The 23,674-nt window shown below is 41.0% G+C and overlaps 1 protein-coding gene across 1 annotated transcript in view; it reads right to left on the bottom strand.

Annotated features, from left to right (window-relative positions):
• The window catches only part of LOC121690147 (C-type lectin domain family 4 member F-like), a 79,325-nt gene that overhangs the window by 5,939 nt on the left and 49,712 nt on the right, over window positions 1–23,674 (bottom strand). Inside the window, exons 3-11 of the mRNA XM_042070565.1 lie at window positions 17,376–17,456; window positions 16,924–16,974; window positions 16,627–16,797; window positions 16,431–16,457; window positions 15,915–15,998; window positions 15,483–15,566; window positions 15,252–15,335; window positions 14,816–14,899; window positions 14,439–14,578 (exon numbers count right to left, since the gene is read on the bottom strand). Coding sequence (XP_041926499.1) covers window positions 14,439–14,578; window positions 14,816–14,899; window positions 15,252–15,335; window positions 15,483–15,566; window positions 15,915–15,998; window positions 16,431–16,457; window positions 16,627–16,797; window positions 16,924–16,974; window positions 17,376–17,454 — 804 coding nt within the window. The 5' untranslated portion in view covers window positions 17,455–17,456. The remainder of the gene's footprint in view (window positions 1–14,438; window positions 14,579–14,815; window positions 14,900–15,251; window positions 15,336–15,482; window positions 15,567–15,914; window positions 15,999–16,430; window positions 16,458–16,626; window positions 16,798–16,923; window positions 16,975–17,375; window positions 17,457–23,674) is intronic.

Genomic DNA, 23,674 nt, shown 5'->3' with positions numbered 1-23,674 from the left:
TTCTGTACTTAAAATTTTCTAGTAAGTATAATTCAGTGTCCTGCCGGCAGGACGGTTACCCCCCTCCCCCACCTCCCCCCAACATTCTAAATCAATTGTATGCACCATATTGCTATGTAGCATAGTAATGTTCTACACCATTTCAAAGCTTTGACTCTTGGGAATCCAAAAATGACAACTTTTTGCATGTACAATCTGTATAGTGCTTTACATTCTCAGATTAATCGTATTATGTCTCAATTAAATTTGATCCAAAATGCCCCCCCTCCACTTTTGGTGCTACCCTGACTTCTGCCACAATACTGTAAGTAGATGCAACAAATTGGGTACCGAAATATTCACAAGAATCCATAGAAATTGAATCTTCATGTTGCATGCAAAAATAGAGACTTTTATTAAAAGTCTAAAAAAATTAAATAGAGAATTATTCCATATTTTGTGTAGTCAGTCTATATCAGAACACCTGACATACAATCTAAATAGTTCAAAGTTCTAAGTAGTTTTACAAGAAACCTCAAAGTGTTACCTTTCATTTGAGACCAGGATTATGCTTCTACACAAAGGGGTTCATGTGCAGTAAGCATTTGATTGTCAGTATGCCTTTTGGATAACAAAAAGTCCTATAGGGAGTTTCCATAGACATTTTACAAAACGCATGAGCATACCTTGGCAAATAATAGTCTAAAGCACTCATATTTTCATTCTATATTGATCTACTTTTGCACACAACTTCACAAGACCTGGTGCTAGGGCTCAGTTGTATTTCTAAGTGATATCAAGTGACCTAGAGGGCTGAAATGTGGTCAGTTCAGAGATGCTTGTAATCCGGCAGAAAGAAAAAACTATATTCTAGCCTCTGTAACTCTTTGTGAGTACATCACACATTTATTTTGACTGTTTCCTACAAAAGCTAGAGGTTCTCAGCTTTCTATAGCGGTCCAACATTTGATGGAGGGGTGGGAACAATGCCCTTGTAAATAGGCACAGTGCAATTTCAGGCAAAAACTTGAAATTATTTTTGAGATTTAAGTTAAAGTATATGTATTTTTTGTTTTTTTATGCCTTTAATGAGATAGAGTGCAGAGTGACAAGAAGTGAGTGGAAGAGAGATGGGATCCGGAAAGGACCACAGGGTGGGAATCGAACTCGGGTTGCCGACGTACAGTGCAGGTGCCCCAGTCAGTCACGCAAAATTAGGTTTTTGTCTTTTGTTGAGATTACTTGCCTAAAATGAGTGTTACTTAATTTTGAGGTGGAAAAGTAAACAATCAAGTAAACTATACTTGAATTGCTGAAGATTGTGCTACACTGTAAAGTTAGTTTGTTAATGTTGCTTAAAGTGTAACTCCAGCGAAAATTGACCACAGGGTGTTTTTCTGCATTAAAACATTGATCAACCACTACAGAGCGTGCTCCGGTATACGCTATAGCCCCAAATCACAAACGGTGGATTAGCTAAGGGTCATGAGCGAAACGCTTCCCAAATAGCATTTTTTAACCAGTAATTTTGTTCAAAAGAGCACCAAACCAGCAGCTTGCTAAGGGTCCCTACACTTAAACCTCTTATTTAGCCCTTGAAATAACAGACTAATTTGGAATAGGAATTGCCAGTTGTGCAAACAAATGCTTATTTATTGTAGTGTACTAAGAATTCCTATTTCACCTAACTTGGTCATTACAAGTAAAGTATATGTTTATTAAACACTACACGTGCGTTGAAGATGTGCTAACTAATAGGACAACAACAATGACACCACCCTTGATGGAGGTTAATGTTCTAGCAACAGGCAAATTCCCTGTGGGTTTATGGTTCTAAAATACATATATATGTGTCTGAGTGAATGACAGGGACAGCACTGCCTGTCACAGAGATGGGCAATGCCATTTAAGTGGGACAGTTACAGAGGAGACGGTTAAAGCTGCAACCTGAAGAGAATGAAGTTGTGATAGGGGACCTCTGTGTTGTAGGCATCCCTGGGGCAGATTCATTGTCACATGGTATTTTGTGAGAAAGTCCCATCCCAAAATTACCGGATAAATACCTGTGCGAAAAACATGAAAAATATGGGGCAATGTGACATCACTCATACTGTATGTACAGATGCAGTGATTGTGTGTACAGATGCAGAGACTAGATGTCTAGTAAACATCCAGTGACTGAAGGTAATTTAATTACTTATGGGCTAAGTGGATAAGGCTTATATGGATTTATGGCAGTCATCTGTAATCGAAGAGAGGCCAGAGCTTGTGTCTACCAATGCATGTGGTTCTGTAGGGGGGGGGGGGGGGGGTATTGTGCATTAATGTGGACCCTTGATGAAAGGGAAGTATTTGTCTAGTAGTTTCCCTGATCATTTGTGTCTGTGGAGAAGTGAACACACCAGGTGGGAGACCTATGGTATTGTTGGGAATGGCTATAAGGAAGTGGAGGTGGATGAGAATCTGAGCATGTAGTTTGTTTGTAGTGAGGGGAGAGTGAAAGGGGGCTATGTGGCTATGTGGTACAGTATGATTAGCATGGGAGGAGCGATCTACAGGGCGGGACAGATGTTCCCATGAAAGAGAGTGGCTAGGAGAATCAGTGTGGTAGGCATTTGGGGTCGTGTAGTGAAAGAAGTGTGGCCATGGGCACACTCACACATGTAGTAGGCAAGAGAGTGGCTAAGACAATGGGAGTAGGCATCATCAGCAGGCAGAACGGCTCTTCCATTATCCTGCAGAATGGCATCGAGGAGGAGGACACAGGATATGGGACATTTTGGTGATGTGCAGGATAGAAAGATGTCTGATGAGCAGCGTTGAAAGTGGACATCACTTGGTGGGTTGCGACTGGCGTGTCGGGTGGTGTAATCAGTTGCACAGGCGTGATGTTGTGGATGCAGAATCCCTGACACCTCTTGACGAAGACTAGAGAACTGCCGTGAAAGTTGATCCAGTCTGTCATTGGATGTCTTGAATGTAACGTAAGGCCTTGAAATCAGCTTGAAGCTCAGCAATAGCTCTGTTCATTTAGCAAAAGTGCTGAAGCAAGACTTGATGAGGTGGTGTGATCAATAGTCACTGGCATGACTGAAGAGGGAGAGGCTATGCTAAGAACTAACTGATCTCTTTCACACTGTGTTGTAACTTTAAGAGCAGCCTCCAGAGTCAAAGTGCCATGCTCATAGATTTTGAGCTGGAGCGATGAGTCTAATCCAGTCAGAAAATGCCACCAGTGAAGTCAGATCAGCAGCATAAACTTAAAGTGGTTCTTTAGGTTTGCGTGGGCGTGCATTGAGATTAGGGGTGAATACAGCATTCAGAAACGCATAAATATTGACAAATTACAAATACTTCCGAACATTGCCAAAATTATTCAGAGATTTGATCTGCAGTTGAGATAGTGATGAATTCTAACTGTAATACGAAAACATTATTATCCACAAAGTGGAAATTCGTCTTTAGTTTTACCATACAGCACACAGGACAGACAAGCATCACACATTCAGTTTCATAAGCACTGCATATCATATAAAATACAGACAAGCCTGGCCAGTCAATAAATACCAGTCAATAAATAAGTAGGCCTAAGAACATATGCATGCTAGGCTAGCTAATAAATATAATAAATAAATGACTAAAAATAACTGAAGTACTTCCAGTAAGAGTCCCTGCACTGTTTATTGCCCTGATACCATTGGGGACAAAATAATTTCTAAAGATATTCGTACTGGCGTTAGGCACCGTATAGCGCCTGCCTGAGGGGAGAAGTTCAAATTCACTGTATAATGGATGGGAGGGGTCACTGATGATTTTTCTGACTTTACTTAAGGTGTTCTCTTCGTAGATTATGCTCAGTTGCTTTTGTGGCTTCCCTATAATCTTTGAGGCCATGTTCACCATTTTCTGAAGTTTGCTTCTCCACTTGGCATTTAGGTTACCATACCACATAATCATATTAAAGGACAAAATGCTCTCAACTAGTTTTTTATAGACTATTTGGAGGATGTCCTTATTGACACCAAAGTTATTAAGCCTCCGAATTAGGTAAAGGCGCTGGGAGCACTTTTTAAAAATAAACTCAGTGTTTTCCCTAAACGTCAATTTCCTCTCTATAAAAGTCCCCAGATATTTAAAATCAGACACACATTCAACTGCTTGCCCCTTTATGATAACTGGAAGTGGCTGGCCCTTATCATTTTGCAGAATGAGTTCTTTTGTCTTTGTGACATTTATTTCTAAAAAGCTACTCTGGCACCAATGTTGAAGAGATGTTGCATGGTGGATATAGGCTTGTTCTCTCTCCAAGTCTCCCCTTCTTAATAGACCAATCAGAGCCATGTCGTTTGCATATTTAAACAGTCTAAAATATTCCCCATGTATCCTAAACTCATTAGTGTAAATAGAGAAAAGCAAGGGTGACAATATGGTACCCTGAGGTGCCCCAGTATTCAGTGTGCTCAAGTCTGACATGACATTTCCAAGGATAACTCTTTGGGGGCGGTCAGATAGAAAGTGTCTAACCCACTGAATTATCCCACCATTAACCCCCAGGTACACAAGCCTCTGCAGTAGAATATGAATTTGCATAGAATTAAAAGCAGATGTAAAGTCTATGAACAATACTCTTGCATAATGAGATGAAACTTATAAATGTTTGGCAAGGGTGTTAAACAGTGTTACAGTAGCATCATCTGTGCCCCTTTGGGATTTATATGCAAACTGTAGGTGATCTAATGTGTTGGATACAGTGGTTGTTATGTGCCTGCTCACCACCCTTTCCATACATTTGCATAAAATGGAGGTGAGTGCAATAGGTCTAAAATCATTCAGTTCTGTTGCACCAGGTTTTTTAGGGATGGGTACAATGTTTGACAGCTTCCATGTATTGGGAACTGTAGATGTCTGGAGCAGTACTTGGAATAAACTTAACATCCCCTTTAACTGGTGAGAACAGAATTTAAGCACCTTGACCCTCAAGCCATCAGGACCAGCAGCTTTATTAGGTTTAATGCGGGCCAGACTTGCAACAACTTCATGTTCTGTCAGGATGATTGGACTATATGTTGGGAGAGAGTTACACACTTCATCCCTCTCAGCAAATGATAGGGAAGGGGACAGACCTGTGGGAGCACTCCTTTGCTTGGTTTCTCTACCCATCATCTGATTTAACCCAACCCAAGCAGCTTTGGCATTGCCAGTGCAAAAACGCCTCTCCACCTTATTTTTATAGTCCAACCTTGCTTTCTGTAGTTTGGCCCTTAGTTCACATCTTTTTTCCCTTACAAGATCTGCATGTCCCTGTGCAAACGCACATTTTTTTCTCGTTTATGCATACTTTTAAATCACTAGTTATCCATGTTTTGTTGTTAGGGAAAATTCTAATAGTCTTGGTCTGAATGATATTACTGTCACCAGGGGCGGACCTGCCATTAGGCATGGTCAGGAAATTGCCTGGGGCCTCGGCCATTTTTTATAAATGATCACCGCATCCAAACAATATATTCTAATCCATAATAAGGATTTAAAAAAAAAAAAATTGCCTCATGATTGCTCATAAACTCATCATAAAATCAAATGACTGCAGGTCCGCTTCCTGTCACCATAACAGCAACTAGCTGGTCTGAACGAGGTCTTGGTGAGGTGTGGAGTTGAGCGATTGACAGCAGCCATGAAACGTTTCCAGAGTGGAAGTGATAAAAGAAAAAGGGAGGAGGAAGAATTTAGAAAGAAATTGCATAAATTAACCAACTTCTTCCAGTCGAAGAATTCTTCCACAGAAGAAAGTAATTTGGATAGTGATGCAACAACATCTGCTGAGCTGGGTGGTGTAGCTAATGCTAGCTGCAGCAGCAGCGATGCACCACCACCGGCAACTCAAACTTGCACTACATATTCTTCCACTGATGATGATGATTATGATGTTGATCTAAGTGAAACAGTTGTGAGGGACAAGTCACTGTCACTGCCGAAGTCCGCACTGGTGCTGGTGGTGCTGCTACGGACACCATTTCAGTAGCAGCAACTTTGGGTGCAAACGAAATCAGTAACGTGAGTAGCCCTAACACGATACCTAGCACTACAGTTATCAGTGACGACCCTGCGTTATGGCCAGACACCGTAAGAGATGCAGAGCGAGTTGAAATCGTTAAAAAAAAGCCCTGTGCTCGGAGGGGCCTCGGGATCCTTTGCCTTGGGCCTCAAAGTGTCCAGGTTCGCCCCCAGTCAGTCAGAGCATCTGTAAGGGATAAAGCAGCCGGGGAAGTGGATTCATTTTGATGAGACTAATTCGCCCAAATAACGATATAGGAAGATTGTGCCAACGCTCAAGGTCTTTTTTAACTGCAACAAGGATGGGGGCAAAGTTTAATTTCCAAAGGTCCTTCAGAACGGGGGGAATCTTGACTCCCAAGTAAGTGAACCCAGAAGCCGACCATGTAAATGGGAAGTCAGATGAGATATCAGATTTAACCAAGCGGCCAAGTGGCATAGCCTCAGATTTATTCAAATTGATTTTATAGCCAGATAAAATACTGAACTCATTAAAGGTGTCCATAACAGCAGGAATAGATAGAGCAGGAGATGAAACAAACAGAAGAATGTCATCCGCATAACGCAATTTTGTGCTCCTTGCCCCCCAAAAAGACACTTATTTCAGTGTGTATGCGAATTACCTCTGCCAACTGTTCTAACCTCAAGGCGAAGAGGAGAGGGCTTAATGGGCATGCCTGGCGGACGCCCCTGGCCACTGGGAATGGGTCAGAGCGGCGACCATTAGTTATAACAATGGCCCTGGGCGCTTGATATATAGTTTGGGTCCATTTTAAAAAGTCTCCCCCCAGCCCAAATCTTTCCATTATGTCAAACAAATAGGGCCATTTGACTCTGTCGAAGGCCTTTTCGGCATCAAGGAAGACAAGGAAGCTTTCTGTTTGTACTGTAATGTAGATTGTACAATATTCAAAAGCCTCCTAACATTGCCGGAAGAGTAGCGTCCATGAATAAATCCTGTTTGGTCTGGGTTTATAAGAATTGGAAGCAGGTTTTCAAGGCGTTTTGCTAAAAGCTTTGAAAGTACTTTACTGTCAACAGATATCAGACTGATTGGCCTGTAAGATCCGCAAACATCAGGGGGCTTTCCTTTCTTCAGAATAACAGAAATGTGTGCAAGGTTTATCAAAGCAGTCTAAGTACATATTTGTGAGGGGGCCCAGAAGAATTTTGCTGAAAGTTTTATAAAAATCTGGGCCAAAGCAGTCTGGGCCGGGTGCTTTCCCACCTTGCAGTTTCTTAATAGCTTCTGATTGATACGCGGTGAGGTTAAGCTTCATGCAAGCGTTGAAGCTGTCATCAGTCAGACGTGATCTTAGGTTGGTCTTGATGCGTTTTAGATGAGAGAAGGACTGCTCACATGTATACGTAGATTCAAACATCGTCAATACAGCAATGCTCACTCGCTGCAGTGTGCGGTATGTGACTGGAAGCACGTTCCATGTTTTGACAATCAGCTCGTCTGCGTGTGGAAGATTTTTCATTTCTGTCCACTTGTGTTGGCTGGCCAGATCTGCTTGTTGTCGTGCAAGTTTTTCCAAATCTTCTGTCAGGGACTTGAACTTATTCACCCACATGTCTGAGGCCTTCAGATCAGCAACCTCAAGCTCGAACTCTCCGATAGACACACCAGGAATGTAACTCAGCTCTGCTGCGTCCAGTGCGCACTCGTGTGGATAAGTGATGAATCGGAAAAGACCACTGTGCTCACGAAAATCTCCAAAACGTGCTTTGAATGACTGAAGGAGATTAGATGTCATGCCAGCTAGCTCCACAAACGCAAACTCTTCCGTCCATTCATGCTGAAAGGATCTGTAGTCGTCATCTTTTTTTCTCTTCGCCATTTTCTTTGTTTTGGATACAACTGTTAGCTAGCTGAATTTTTAAGTAAAGCATCAGCGGATGGAATGTTATCTCGGCACTGTCCAATAAAAAAACGCAGCTAGGATGGCATCAAGGACTACTAGGAAAAGACCATTCACTAAAAACAATTAGCCTATTCAGATTTTGACTTAGGAAACAGTAGCCCATTTTAAAAGAAACATAGGCCAAAAGGCCAACTACAAATAAGGATACCTCAGTAAAGAGATCAGTCCGTTACTTCAGTTGGAGAATCACACCTGCTCAAAAACTCCTCAGCTTCCTGGGGAGTCTTAAAGGAATGTTCTTCTCCTCGAACCGTGATGGAGAGCATAGCCGGGTAACGCATCTGAAATCGCATCTTTTTCCTGAGGAGCTTCACGCATGTATCGTTGAATTGGCGTCTTGCTTCCCTGACTGCTGCAGATAGGTTCTGGCAGATGTAGACCTTGCTGTCCTGGTAGATGATATCGCCCTTCTCCTTAGCCGCTGTGAGAATTCTCTGCTTGTCGCTGTAGTTGTGGAGTTTGATAATTAATGGTCTGTTGTAGTTTGGCAGACGCCGTCCAAGAGCTCTGTGAGCCCTGTCGATCTTAATGGACCCACGTTTAGTCTCCAGCCCCAGTGTGTCATGAAGCCAGGTTTCAAAAAATCTCACAACCTGTTTCCCCTCAACCCCTTCTTTCAGACCAATAATCCGAATGTAGTCTCTGCGACTTCGGTTTTCAGCGTCCGCCGCACGGTCGGTCAAGGACTGCACTTGAAGAGTGGCAACTTTGCTCTCCAGGGAATGTGTCCTCTCTTCACTCTTGGAGACGCGATTCTCCGCCTCAGTTATCCTTCTGCTATTATCATCTATGCGACTAGTCAGACCGTTTAAAGCAGTCTGAAGCTCGGTGAATTTCAGCTCCATAAGGGCGCTAATCTTCTCTATGACATTTTGGGCAATAGCGTTAGCCAGGCTCTCCTCGGGCCCATCGCCATCTTTACCCATCTCCGAGCTAGCAGCAGCAGGTGTTTTCTTGAGTTCAGCTGGACGACGACCTCTCCACGTATGTCGTTGGGAAAGCTGAGTATCTGTTCCGGACATGCTTCTTAAGGAGATATATACAAAAATGTATGGTTTGATGAGTCAATAAAATAAATAGTTGACTGTAAGGCGGGAGGCCGATTGAAGGCGACCGCTCACTCCGAATGCATCACGTGACCTCGGAACAATCTTTCTAAAACGCATTAAACTTTCGTTTACAAAGACGCGAAACTCACCGAGTGGTCAAGGGTGTTCACTGATATGCTCACACAAAAATCGCTGCAAAAGATTCTTTCCAACAGGTTTTATCGTAGTTTTTTAACTCCATTGACTTGTATTGGATGTGCTGTGAGGTACGCCGAAAACGGATATGGGGTTGTTTGTATTCTTTCTGTAGTCTTATGCAGTCGCGGTATCGTAGGCTACGCTATCCAAATTATTGTCACGTCCATGGTTAATGCTAAAATGTCTTGGAACTTGCACGATGTGAATGATAGCCTACGTGAATCATTACGTTTTCATTATGAAAGTTCCACAGCCAAAAAAATAGTAAATGTACCAAATCATGTAGCCAAATTATTCATGTAGGCTAGGGTTAGTGTTAGGCTTATGATGTGAACATGACAGGTTATGGACATAACAAATAAGTTCATTTTCCGCCTGTTACAAACGTTATGTTACAAAATGTCAAGTTCTTCCAACTCTGTCGCCCCAAGATGTAATGTGGGAACCGCTGTATTTCTCAGGCGAAAGAGCTTTTTGGGCAATTTCTTTCGACCTCCAGCGAAGTTCAGTAAAATGCTGACCGCAGAGACACGGTGATCAGCTTTCTGCAGATCCTCAACAGATGTGCTCACATCCAACCCCAGCAACTCCAGCCACAACTTTAGCCTTTCTGGATCGGAAGTCTGTGACCACTTTTTTGCCACAAATTTTCCCGCAATTCGGAACTGCACAAAATCGCCCCATTTTTAGCTGTCTGCTGCAAAATACTTCAAGACAGCGATCTTCTGCTACTTCTGTGTATTTAATGAAAGGCCAGTGGTTTGCTTGTAATTGACAAGTGTACGGTGTAAGGAGCATTATCGCCACCAACTGGGCTGGAGTTTCTATTATTCAAGCTCTCAACGGAAGAATGGGTGTGAGGCGTTTGGAAAAATTGCTCCACAGTTTTACAACGAATGGTAAAACACCTGTTGGAAAGCATCTTTTGCAGCAATTTTTGTGTGAACATATCAGTGAACACCCCTGACCACTCGGTGAGTTTCACGTCTTTGTAAACGAAAGTTTAATGCATTTTAGAAAGATTGTTCCAGTGCACCTATGCAGCGTTGTGGAGGTGGGGGGGTGCTACCACAGAAACCGAAAATTCTCAGGACAGCAGCATGTGTCCAAATTTCAATCTTAAACGTTCTATTTAATCATAAACAATCTGAAAACAGGGCTTTAAGTGTACTTAAGTGTACTTTAAGTGTAATAGCGAACTTTAATATGTTCAAAACTATTGCGTGTTATGGGGGAAGACATGAAATTTCTTGAAGCATTTGGGAACACACTGAATTAACTGGAAAGTAGAGTCCCTGTTAGATTAGCTTGCTTGCAAATGCCGTTGTGCATGACCTGGAAGTTCTATGGCAAGCGGTTTTAACATACCTTATGGCAAACCGCTTACACTGGGTAAACTTGAAAGCAGAGCTTCCCATTCAGGCATGAAAACTCCTCACCTTTTGGCGAAATTCGCCGTTTTGAATCCAAAATAGGGGACTTCTGTGGTTCACGCAGATCCGATAAGAAAATATTGTGTGTGTGTATGTGTGTGGGGGGAGCAAGAACGCATCAAGAGCCCAATTAAAAACTTGCCCCTATGCATTTAGCCTATTAAACAGTGGAAGCAAATTTTTTGCCACGGATGCAACGCGAACAGAACGCTTGCGCTGGAATAGCCTCCCTCTCTGTGTGACTACAGATATCTGAAATGTCAGCTGGAATGTGAGCCTGGCGAGGAGAGATGCTTATTGATGTCACAGGTGGGCTAGTTGAAACTATCAAATTCTGTCAGAAAAAGACGTTGAGATTGGTGTAGCAACGTAGCATAGGCTGTGAAAGTTAGCAATATTGGACAGAAATATAGACATAGCGAGTTAATTTGATGAAGAATACGTGCAGTTTGAGCCATCTAGTCGACAAAAGGTGAAGCAAATTGGCATACTTTATCAGTATAGCAAAGACTAATGTGAATAATGGCCCAAGCCAAAAAGAAGAAATAAAGGTATTTTTTTGTAAAAATTAGTCATTTTGTAGTTTGTTTTCCTTATAAATCTCTGGTTTTAGGCAACTTCATACTCCATGGAAGCTATGCACTATTGGCAACAATGTCACTCGCGCTTGTTTTGCTATGAAACAGCCATTTCCCTCTATGCGCGCCCTTCTCACCTTTTTCACCCCTGACCCGTTTTCATGCCTGACCATTGTGTGTGCATCCATGGCAAGCTGTTTTAACATTTAAATGTATTATGCGTAGGAGCAATGAGATATTGATAGTAAACTGAATATAACAGTTCAATTTCATGTTCAAATTTGTCTTATCAATAAAAAAAAAAGCAATTCATGCTTTAGACCATTTTAATTTAAAAACAAAGTACCGGTTCAGGCACCGTTTCGGCACAGGCACCATTTTAAAAGTATCGATTTAGCACCGGTATCGGATAAAACCCAAACGATACCCAACCCTACTGAGAACGATGACATTGAGGTTGTGCGCTAGTTTGAGCCAGACATACGTCATAACCGTTAGCGATTGGTTATGGCAGATCCAGAGTGGCTCTGGGCAGATCCAATAGTTTTAAACTTGAATAGCCTTCAAAGAAGTTAACGCTTGGCAATGGAAAGTGGCCAGACTCTCTGTACATTATGAAATTGTGTCAATTTGCGGGTATCAGGGAGCCATTATCAATATGCGGGAGACTCCCGGAATTTCCGGAAGACTTGGGATATCTGCAAAATACATTAGTATTTATTTACATGCAGCATTGGTGTTTATTGGGTTATTATCTTTTTGCATCACTACATGCTTGAGTGGTTGTGGTTAGCCCTACCTGTTTTTGGCCATTTCTTTTCATTTCCCAAATGGTCAAGGAAATTCAGGATTTTGGTGAGGGAAAAGTCATGGAATTTTAGCCTACATTTGACTTTGAGTGGGAACTACACCAACAACAAAGACTTTTTACCAGAGACACTTTTACCCATTACAGTGGAAAAAAAGGTTTGTTATGAATGTGTGATATGTTTTGTTTATGTTAAAAGTTCATTAATGAATAGAAGCAATATTAAAATGGCATTTGAGTATAAAAAAACATGAAATGAATGGATGTTGGTTAAATAAATTTACAGACATAATATATATTTAATTCTCCTGATTCCTGACGTCCTACTTATGCCAGTAGTGGATGTGCACATTTGGCCCTCTGACAGTGACAAGAACTATTTGTGGCCCTCCCTATCATCAAAGTTGCCCATCCCAGCTGTAAAGTGTTACCGAAAAATCCTAACTCATTCACGAAGTGAATAGTCTGGTGATTCTCAATTGGGAAACGTTTCCAACACTTTAATTGTGAAGGGCACTAACTTTGAAATCACTGGTCCAGCCCTACCAATTACACTGATCAGAGATTCCTAATGTAACTTCCTACTTCTCCTAGATGTTACAAACTGACAATAAACAGCATCAACAGTCAGGAAACAATCTATGTAGGTCTACCTTTGCTGTAAATACATTTCTGCATTTTTTCAATGTTGCTGCTTCTGTTTATCACAAACAGATGATATGCTGGCTATGCCAGTCCTTTCCAACCAGTTTCATGAAAATTGTGTCAGTATTTTTTGTGTAATCCTACACACAAACAGACAGACAAACTGAGAAACCAAACTGAAAACATGACCTTATTGTGGAGGTAAATTTTGTTCCTTAGCCATGTCATCAATGGAAGAACAGGAATTGGTTAATGACTATTTTCAATCAACCTCATGTTTAACACATGACATGGGCCTCTTAATTTGTTTAACATGCAATGTGCACTGCAAAAGCATTAATACTGATCTGCACAAACAAGTGGTATTTTAATGAACTGGCTAATTTAAAGGGACACCAGGCAACGTTTTCGTGTTAATTAATCATCTTCGTAAGTCGGTATATGGTTAAATGACTCATTACGGGGCGAATGAAGGCTCCCTTGCCCGCCCCTACTGCCTGTAGAAAGAATATCCCACTTGCAAGTTCGGTGTATCCTACCCGCCGACCGAAGCAGGATCAGTTTACAGCACAGAGGCAGGCTAACAAGACGCTAGAAATTGTTGCAAACGTGTGTATAATGACAGAGCCGGCGAAGAAGCAGCGAAAACCCTTGACGGAAGACGCAAAGAAAAGGAAAAGAGCTTCAGACCGAGCGAGGGGGAGTTTCGTAGAGAAAAAGCATCAGGCTTGCCTGGTGTCCCTTTAAAGGAACACGCCACCCAATGTCAGTAGTAATATATGTTCTTACCTTAACTTTCACGAGTTGAGTCATACCTCTCCCGTGTCGGTACGTGCACTCAAATGCTCTAGTGCGCGGCGCGACTGTGTTAGCATGTTGCTATGCTAGCGGGCTCAGACGTAGCCAGACGTAGAAGTAATCAAAAACATCCACGTTTTCCCGACTTACAGTTGCACGAGTAGTTGATAAAAATGTCTACGGTCACACAACATGAAACGTGGCGATTTTCCAAGGTAATAAACAGGAGAACTACAATGTGTGGCGCAATAGCACTGGGAGTACTTCGACCTAGCTTAGTAATATTAATTAACACCTAATTGTAGATCCTATCCACCACAGAGTTTAGAATCCATGTTTGATCGACCCCTCAGCCTCACCCTCCCCTCTGAGCGAGAGAGGCACACACACTAGAGATGCGCTGATGGGCTATTATTTCAACCATAACTGCATAGCAAAACTTATCATCCATCAGCACCAAAGTTTTTTGACCAATTTTCAAAACCGCACCCGCCCACCATCCGCTGGTTGTTTTAATGTAGGCCTATATGGGTGATGCAGCACTGCTGACGTGAGGCTAGAAAGCCCTTGCCTGTTCTAGAAAGACTGATCTAATGCAGCAAATATATTAAAAGGCTAAAGTCGTACATTGGCTATGTTGTAGCCTATCCCCAGAATAGCAGCAAACTCAGTCTCTGTCTCGCAAAACAGTCTCCAAATAAAACGCACATCGGACTGTTGCCTATTCTGCCAGCTTGTGACAATATATCGTCCAAAATGTTTGATTGCATTGCATTCTCCACATTTCTAGCTACATTTTTACCACATCAGCATTTTTGTTCAGTGCATCTTTTGTAAATTGCTTTTTGTAAATTGCTACAAATTTCTCAACTGATTTCTACAGCTAAATGAAGATATTTCATTTTAATGTAATGGTTATCAAAGTCGTATAGTGAGACATAAAACATTTTTGAGGAAGTGATTTTTCATACCATTTCTGTTGCACTGTTTATGATGACCAGGTGTCCCCCCATGGTCACACAGGCATCTTTGCTATCTGTCCAGTTCTTCATATCAGAGGAGAAGTAGTAACATGATCCATTATGGTACTCCCAGTCATCTGCACACCTCACTCGTTTTGAAATAATTTAAATATTTGTTCATTATCCACTCAGTAATGACCATCAAAACGCATATATTTGTTTGATTTTACATCTTGTCATTTTGACAGAAAGAAAGGTAGTTTTATTAAGTATCCTCTTGGTGCATTGTCAAATCCTAATAGAGAAAGACCTAATGCTCATTCATTTACTATGCATCAGAAACAGAAAGCTTGAAATTAAACAGATTTCTCACAAATAAATCTCACCTGGAAGCTCAGCCATTAGTTTTGTGATTTCCTTGGTGAGATTATCATTTTTGTTTTTCTGATCAGCTAACATCCTTTTAGTTTCTGTTGAGAAAAATAAATCAACAGTGTTGCATTGACAAGATGGCCAGGATGAATGAATCCATGTGCATGAGAAATATTCAATATTCTAATAACAGTGAACTTTCCAGTCAAGGGAGAGGTTTGTCCTTGCTTTATACCAAAAAAAAACAAAAGGGAAACATAAATGACTAAATGACAATTCAGAGAGAGAGAGAGAGAGAGAGATTATGCTTAGTACTGGTTTATGATTTATACTGTAAGTCTTGGTTAGTTTAACATTAGTCAGGATCAGTAAATATGATATGTGGTTGATCATTAGTGTTTGATACAGCTACTGTATGTGACTGACTTTTTGTAGATTGTGTGACTCTACCTGTAAGGTTAGCCTGCAAAGAGCTTGTCATACTAGTAGCATTAACATACTGCTCCTGCAGCATTTCCATTATCTCTGTAATTTCTTTGAGCAAATACAAAAATAAATATTTTAGTGATGGTAAATTATCTAATTTATGGTTATCTAATTTAATTTTCAGATGATCTTTTAAGCAAAGAATCCATGATAAACATTTCTATAGAAATGTAGTGCTTGTGTATTCTCCCCCACCTGACATGTTAGCCTGAGTAGCATTCAAAGCCAAAATTACATTAGTGTGCTCCATCCTCAGTGTGTCTAACTGCTCTTTAACACCTGTTAATGTAAATGGATGTGTCAAATATGTTAAAGTACAATGGATGTGTCAAATTGTCTTTTCTACTTGTATCACGAAAGGGAAATATGTTAGAAAATGTTATTGGGGGTTAGTCAAGGTTAGTTGAAGGTTAGTTAGGATTTAGTGCCATCCAGTGGTGATATTTCATACTGCAACCAACTAAACACCTCTGCCTCACCCCTATTCTTTCAAAGTTTCTAGGGCAAAAGACAGTGTCTATCCAATATTGTTATGTGAAAGTTGGAAAGGGCAAAATACTGTTTTCTAGACAATTCTAGATTTGCACTCTGCGCCATTAGTGTCTAATGAATGTTCATGTTTCTTACCTGAAAGTCGTGTCTCCACATCCTTTTTCTCATTGCTAATATTTTTATATTGCATATTTAGTGTTTCCAAATTTTGTTTCATACCTGTTGCAGAAGTCAGACCAGATGGTTGTTAATATCTGCTCAGTTTTTACATGAAAACATTGTATTTGTAGCTTAATATCATTTAATATCAAGTGTATCTATTATGTGATCCTGTGTTGGTACAAGAGGTGGACATCCCGGGTTCAGAAAGTAAAAGTCCTGCCAAGTATTTGATCCAGAGAGAGAGGAGTAGTTCGCACACTGAAATAATTTAATTAAAAAAAAAAAAGACTTATACAAAGTCTACAGAAAGAGTTTGTCCATTTAATTTTGGGAGCAGGAGCAGACGTTTCAAGTTAAGTGCACAGGTAGAAAGAATATATGGCAGGACTTTTACTTTCTGGAACTGGGATGTCCACCATTCCACATTCACTCTATTCTCTCTCCTCCACTTGCCCACATACTCTGTGTCTCATTCTCACACTCACTCACCTGAGTACTTCTCCTCTTTCATAATATCTACAAAAAGAACAGGATCAGCAACATACTAATTAGCAATATTATCCTCAAAAACTGATAAACTCATTGATTTTTTTTTGTTTCAATTGTTACATTTGATTTGTTAAATTGTTCATATTTCAATGCTAAGGCTAAAAAGTTAAGGCTAAGATTTGATTGTCATACTCACAGAGCCCTCCCATCGTAACAGCAACGGCCAACAGGAGAACACAAATAGACAGTAGCAGTGCTGTGCTTCTAGGAGATGTGCATGCAGGGCTCTCTTTTTCTGAATATGACTTTGAGGAGTTAGCAGGGTCATGTTTGGAGTCAGATGCAGGGTCCAGATCATTTGCTGGGACTCAAAAGGACAGACATTTTTTTTCCTCATTCTTATTCAAATCCACATTTGGTGTTAATTCACATACAGCATGTGTTGTATGTTGAATGCATGTTTGTCAGGGTATGTGTTATGTTTAATACATACCATTTTTCAGCACATTGACTTGCGAGTAGATGACATTTGCTCCCTCTTCATCTTCAGTTCAGAATGCATGTCAACAGAGAGTTGAGAATACCATCACTGGTTTAGTAAAGCAATTTTTTGTTCAACATATCGTGATGTACTTTAGCAAAATAAAGCTCACACAAATAGGTCATACAGGGTATGTTTCCTCTCAGAAATTCTGCAATACTTAAACATATTAGTATAGAATTAGAATAGTAAACTTTATAAGACCCCTGTTTTATCAAACTACTGCCTTTAACCCTTAAAGGAGTACCGTCACACCGGTGTGACGGGAATGTTGGGAAATGAAAGTTCTAAAGAATATCTGGGTTCATTGAATTCAACATAGAATTTTAGAACCTTCAATTGTTGCGGAACTTAGAATGTTCAAAAACCTACACCTTTAAGGGTTAATACAGATGATTGCTCACCCCTGTTGTTTCCTTTCTGGTTGGCATTTTCTGTTTTGATGATGGTGATGTCAGAGTATGTCACCTCATCTGTCTCCATGCCTGATATCAACCAAAAATGCAAATGGGAAGTTTCAAATCAACTTTGTATTGCCTTATCTCTTCTATTGCTCATGGCCACAGTTCTTACTAGCAAGGTGTACTCAGACACAAGCTCAGAGTTAGGCTGAGTGTGAATTACTACCAGCACTGGTGATAAGATCAAACCATATATGTTAATGATCAAACTGTCTGGGAACTTGTGACTGAATCAAGGAGAAACAGTAGGCCCCGTGGTCATCATATACTGACATTTAATCCAAAGACATTTTAAGTATGACACAGTGTATTGGGCTATTAGTGCTGGCTTTACTATATTACAACCACTGAGTGAGCACCGGTCAGAATGCTGGCCATATATCTTCAAATCACTTCTTTATTCTTTCAGTCAAAGATGTGCGTGGAACACAATTGGCATCTTTGTGTGTCTGTGCGTGCTTGTGTGTGTGTGGTTCTGCGAACAAGCAGAAAGGCTTAAATCAGTTACACATACAGTGGGCAGTGCTTGGACTTGGCCAGCTTCCCTCGGCATCACGCGACTTTAATTTGTATTTTTCCAGTGACGCTGCAACGACGCTGCAACAACCGACAGAGGTCTCAAGTGAGCAGTGTGTCTCATAAAAAGAAATGGAGCTGGAAAACCCTACACAGACTTCACTACAGACTTTAGCAGACTGGTTTAGAAATAATTTAATAGCCAGAAATATGCCTACCCGGCCCTAATAAAGAAATATTTGGTCAACGGCGAGTGAATCCCGTTTGCAGCCGTAGAAGAAACGCAGGACAAATTAAACATTTTGGTTTTCTCTGAGTGCAACGATGATAGACAGACATCATTTGGACAAAATATAGAGCATATTAACCTCCGTTGCTCAGCCAAATGCCTTCCTGTTACGTCCTTTTATCACGGAGTTACAGGCGATAAACGATTTTTGATGGTCACAAGTTTACTTCATTAGTGTTTATTTTTTTGATTATTAAAGAGTGTTTTTCATTTAAAGGCTTGACTTCGTGCTTATTCAGAAGAGCATTTAGTGCTCTCCCCAATCCCAGACATTCACATTGCATGTTTGTTTGTAATGGATGCAACCGCGAGATACGCTTGTCATAGGCGCCGATACCGTGGGCACCCACTGAAAACATCGGGCACCCACGTGTGCCAGCTTACAGTCCCGGCTAAATTTACATTAATTTAAAATCAAACGTTGCCGTTTATGTTAAATTCAGCATCTCTCATAATGTGATTGGATATGTTGCTGTCAATTCCCTACTCCATATACTAACCACCAATGAGAGTGTCTCTCGTATGAAAATTCCTGACACTTCCCACCTGCAGACAGCTTCATGCGCAGGGGAGAGAGTGTGCGCGCACACAGGTGCTTTATGATTGTTGGCTTCTGATGGTATCTTGCTAATTCACTGAACTGCATTAGGTGACACAAATCGTATTGCCTTTATCTTATAACTCCTTGTCTGAGCGACTACCAGTCAGATGTTCCCTGACAAAGACATTCGAAAATTAAGAATGTTTATTGACTTGAAAAATACACAAATTTTTGCAAACTCCCTTCATTCAACCCTTGAAGACATCGCGGTCTGATGCGCTATGTAGATCGTTTCTCGTACCATTTAATTTCTCAGAATTTAGGTCTACAAGGCCTACAATAACGTCATCACCAAATACATCTTTTATTTTTAGTTGATCAACCACAAAGAGTAGCATAGGCCTACTGTGCACAGTGCACTGACGACTGTAGCAGCCCAAAGTAACCAGTTGTTGTAGATGAGAGGCAACCCCTTGTTTCACATAGCCTGGACAACATGTTACCTGGGTGCCTACGTTATTAATTAATGGTAGCCTACAATAGTTAATTGATTCGCGTAACATATTAGTGGGCTCAAAGAGTAGAATCAGGATGGAGAGAGTCACGCGTTGCTTTTGCGGGATCGAATCCAGTTTAATGCTAGTTTTCAAAACATATATTTTTTTACATGTCTTTTGTCCGAGTGGCTGTAATGTAGCCGAGCGCTCATGGCGTATGAAAAGCGACTTCAAACCGCCCAAAACAACTTGTTTGTGAATGTTGCATGCATGCGCATGCTGCAGCGCATGCATGCGCAAGGAAACCAGTAGGTGGAGAAACCAGAAAGCACACAACACCGGAACGATTTTGAGACTATTTCGCATAGGCTACTCAATGGTGCTATATTTCACACGCATTATAGCGACCCCCACTCACCGGGGTTAGGTGGAAGGTGTTAATAGACGATTGGCGTAGCCTACAGTGGACTAGGGCTGTCAAAATTGCTCAAAATGACGTTCGAATATCCCCTCTAAAATAAACACATGTATTTGAATATATTGGAATATCTAGGCTATATTTATTATTTGCGCATTATGTCAGTGACGCGCATCATGTCATCTGTTTTTAATGTATGGTACTGTTTTTTGTATGGTTATTGCTTGACGGGGGATCCCAAGCAGCTTTCAGCCATAAGGCATTTCCTAATTCACCTGACACTGATATTCAAAATGTTGAAACTATTTCGGCATAGCCTATAAGCAGTTTAATTAAATGTAATGTTAGTTGTAAACAAACGGGCTACTTGGTGAGGCTTGGCCTCACAGATGCGCTTGTGCCTTAAATGGGCCTATTAACTGACCGCCTGATTCACGTTGGCTGGGGGGCAGGGGGTGCCATCAGACATTTGTTCCCAAGGGTCTATGAATTGTTAATCCGGCCCTGCCCCCAACGAACGCAACTTTCCACCTCTGAGACAGCTTAAAAGAAGTCTAGAGGACTCCTAACTCACTAAGACCTACTAAAACGTCCCACATACTCGACGCACCCGACCAGTAGCGCGACAATGTGACGTCACAGAAGCGCCGTAACCATTTATATTCGCGCGTGGTGGTCGCAACACTAGTTGCAATATTCTCCTGAACAGAGGTGTCGCTGTTGTGAAAAGACTAACATTAACTACTTACACAGCAGAAGAAGCTGCAGTAAGAAACACCAGTAGCTAGCCTCTGTGATGGTACTTCAGACTTTGGTTGCTACTATTCACAACTACCATCATCATTATCATGTAGTTTCCAAGGTGTGTGCACAGGTAGATAGATAGATAGATAGATGGATATATAGATAGGTACTTTAGTCATCCCGAGGGAAATTTTAATAATTTAAACAGTTTAGTTAGCTAGCTAGCTAGCAGCTGGCTGAGTTTGTGTAATTTCCTGAAGTGGAAAGAGATTTTGTTCAGGCCTTAATAGATATCCTTTGTTTGAAAATAAATCGTTTCTATTCTTTCCTCTTAATTCCATGTGTTGCAACTCTCACTGGTAACTTTGTTAACTTGTCCAGCAAACTATTAAAAATTCACGACTGTAACAAAGCACTGCAACTCGCTTGCCCTCGAACTAGTCCATCTTCCTGTTTCCGCCTTGTCGCGCTCGTCTGAAAAAAAATGAGTGGTGCGCTACCTCGCGCTACACGGCCAAAACCCTGGCGCGCCAGAGAGATCTACGTCATTTTGACGTCACATTGTCGCGCTACCGGTCGGGTGCGTCAGGTATGTAGAAGCCTGTAGGCTGCGCAAACCACAGGCCTTTTTTTTTGGGCAAGCCTGCAATCGAGGCAGGCCTTCTGTTGAAGAATTTTATATAAATCCTGCGCTAACAGTAATCCTCCTACCCCCGCTACCACAGCTGTGGATAGTGTGGCATGCTCACGCTTTATGTCTCCTTCTTGCAAAATAGGCCTATAGCCCAACCATTTACGTCTTCAAAAAATAACAACTTGCCAGATATGCCTTCATATCTTTGGGCTTCATTCAGCATTTTGTTCTTCCACTGGAAATGACTCTTCTACATTTGCTGCCTGCTGCATCCTTTCTGTTTGTATTGTTTAGAAAATGTTGACGTCTTGAGTTAATGCATTAAACATTGTTTGCTGGTAACCAGCCACCAGATTCTTGCATGCGTGCATTCTCTATTCTCTCCAAAATATGCACGTTCTATAGGCTGGCCAAGTGCCTAATTCTGCGGCATAAAGCAGATGTATTTGTTTATTGTATACAGTATACAGGTCATAGTTGTCTAAGCCTCTGCTGTGAGGTCAAACCCATGAACAAAGACGCATTGATATCTGCAATAGAGTTTTTTTTTGGCGAAACAAGCTCACAGCCGAACGAGTCATAGCACTGATGGGAGAGGCAACTGGCATGTGATCTCCCCACGGGCCAATGGAAGTTTTCTCCTGTGCCTACGATATTTAATCCAGTGTTTTGTCAAGTTGCAAAATGCTATTCGTTTTAACAAATTTTTATGATAGTACCCTACTATCTTAATTGCTTTATACTCAATACTTGACCAATGGCTATTGCATCTGTCTATTGAAAGTGAAAATGTGGCATGTGATCTACTGTGTAGGCTTCATAAAATAAAATAAAATAAACAGATTGCTAATGGCCTACAAGCTGATCTGGGGTGTGTTTCCCGTACAACTACGGAGGTTAGCTTTTTACTAACAGGATGCATCGTTCAACTAACCAACATGTAAGTTACGACTGTTTCCCAAAACTGTCGTACTTACATAGTACTGTAAGTTTGGACCATAATAGTTTCCAAACTTCAGTAGTCTGGACTAAGGTAGTTAATGACGTTTAGTAGCACGTGAACGGGCACCTGCACATACTTCTGTGGTGCATTGCGTTGAGGCCGGCAGATGACAGCCGCCGTTGCACAGCAGTTACCAGGCTATTCTCAGCTGACTCGTCAAAAAGTGCGCACCACCTTATTATTATCTGCAGGTGTGTGACTTTTACTTACGTGCACATGGCTGCAAATTGACTTTTAATTTATGTATTTTCTGCCTTGGGCATTTTAAAATATGGATGTATGGTGGTTAGAAGTGTAAATATCAATTAGAAACCTAAATATATTTATAATTATTAATTTGCAAACAAATAACTGGCGTCAGTGACGTCTTTGACATGAAGATCCCTGGAACTATGCTTCTACTAGCATTCTACCACAGGTCGAGAGGTGTAGTTGTAACTACACAACTTTACGATAGTGGTTGCGAACGTTCGTTGCTACTATGGTTTTGGGAAACACTAACGTAGTGTAACGATGCATTGGACTATGTAAGTTCCAAATATGAATGTAATTCTGCGGCATAAAGCAGATGTATTTGTTTATTGTACAGAAAAATAAAAATGACATGTCAAACAGTCAATTGACTACATCGCAGTCAAGAAGTAGGGCAAATTAATTTACGAAACCAAAACGTGGGTCATACTGTAGTTGTCTAAGCCTCTATAGCAGGAGTTTTCAACATTGTGGTCGCGACCCCATGTGGGGTCGCCTGAAATTTTAATGGGGTCGCTTGAAATATCCAAGTGGAAGGAAAAAATAGTTTTGAAAAAAAAAAAAAAGAATTATAATGCTATCAAAAGTATTATTATGACTAAAGCACCACATACACCCATAAGTAACATACATTATCGATAGGATTTTTATAAATTCGTTTAATAAAACCGATGATGCCACAAGGATAATGCGCTTGTCTAGCACCAAAATGGAACGGTAGCTTGAACTACCAACACACAGGGCCGCTGACATCACATCTACCTTGCGAGTGCAGTAACAACTGAAAACGACACAAAATGGAAAGATTTCTTCGCCCGCCTGACACCTCAAAGAACAGACAAGCCATACCCGATGAACAGACACCAAAAAGACAGCGGAAATACGACGAAAGTTTCCTTCAGTATGTATTTACAAGCGTCATGGAAAGAAACGAGGAAAAGCCGAAGTGTCTGCTGTGTGGGAACGTGCTGTCTGCCGAGGGTCTCAAACCGAACAAGCTCAAAAGGCACTTTGAGACAGTACATAAAGATCATGTCGGTAAACCCAAAAGTTTTTTTGAAAAGAAATGTGCTGAGCTGAATAAGCAGCGACATAGTTGCCAAGTCCGCTTATAATACGCGACTTTGGGCTTGTATTTACGAGAAGTCGCTTGGAAAAATGTGGAGTCGCGGGTTGCGGTTTTTTGGGCTTATTTTTAGAAACTTGGTTGCTTAATGCCAAAAATAATACGCGACTCTGTGCTTCACGTTTTTGTAGGCTGGTCAACAGTAGGCATATTTATTAAGTTAAGATTTAATCCCTTGGCGATCAATAAAGTAGCCTATCTATCTATCTATCTATCTATCTA

The sequence above is a fragment of the Alosa sapidissima genome, chromosome 18 (genome assembly GCF_018492685.1).
Source record: "Alosa sapidissima isolate fAloSap1 chromosome 18, fAloSap1.pri, whole genome shotgun sequence".
NCBI lineage: Eukaryota > Metazoa > Chordata > Actinopteri > Clupeiformes > Clupeidae > Alosa > Alosa sapidissima.
The sequence above is the reverse complement of the archived record's forward strand: the minus strand, read 5'-3'. Positions and strand labels throughout refer to the sequence as shown.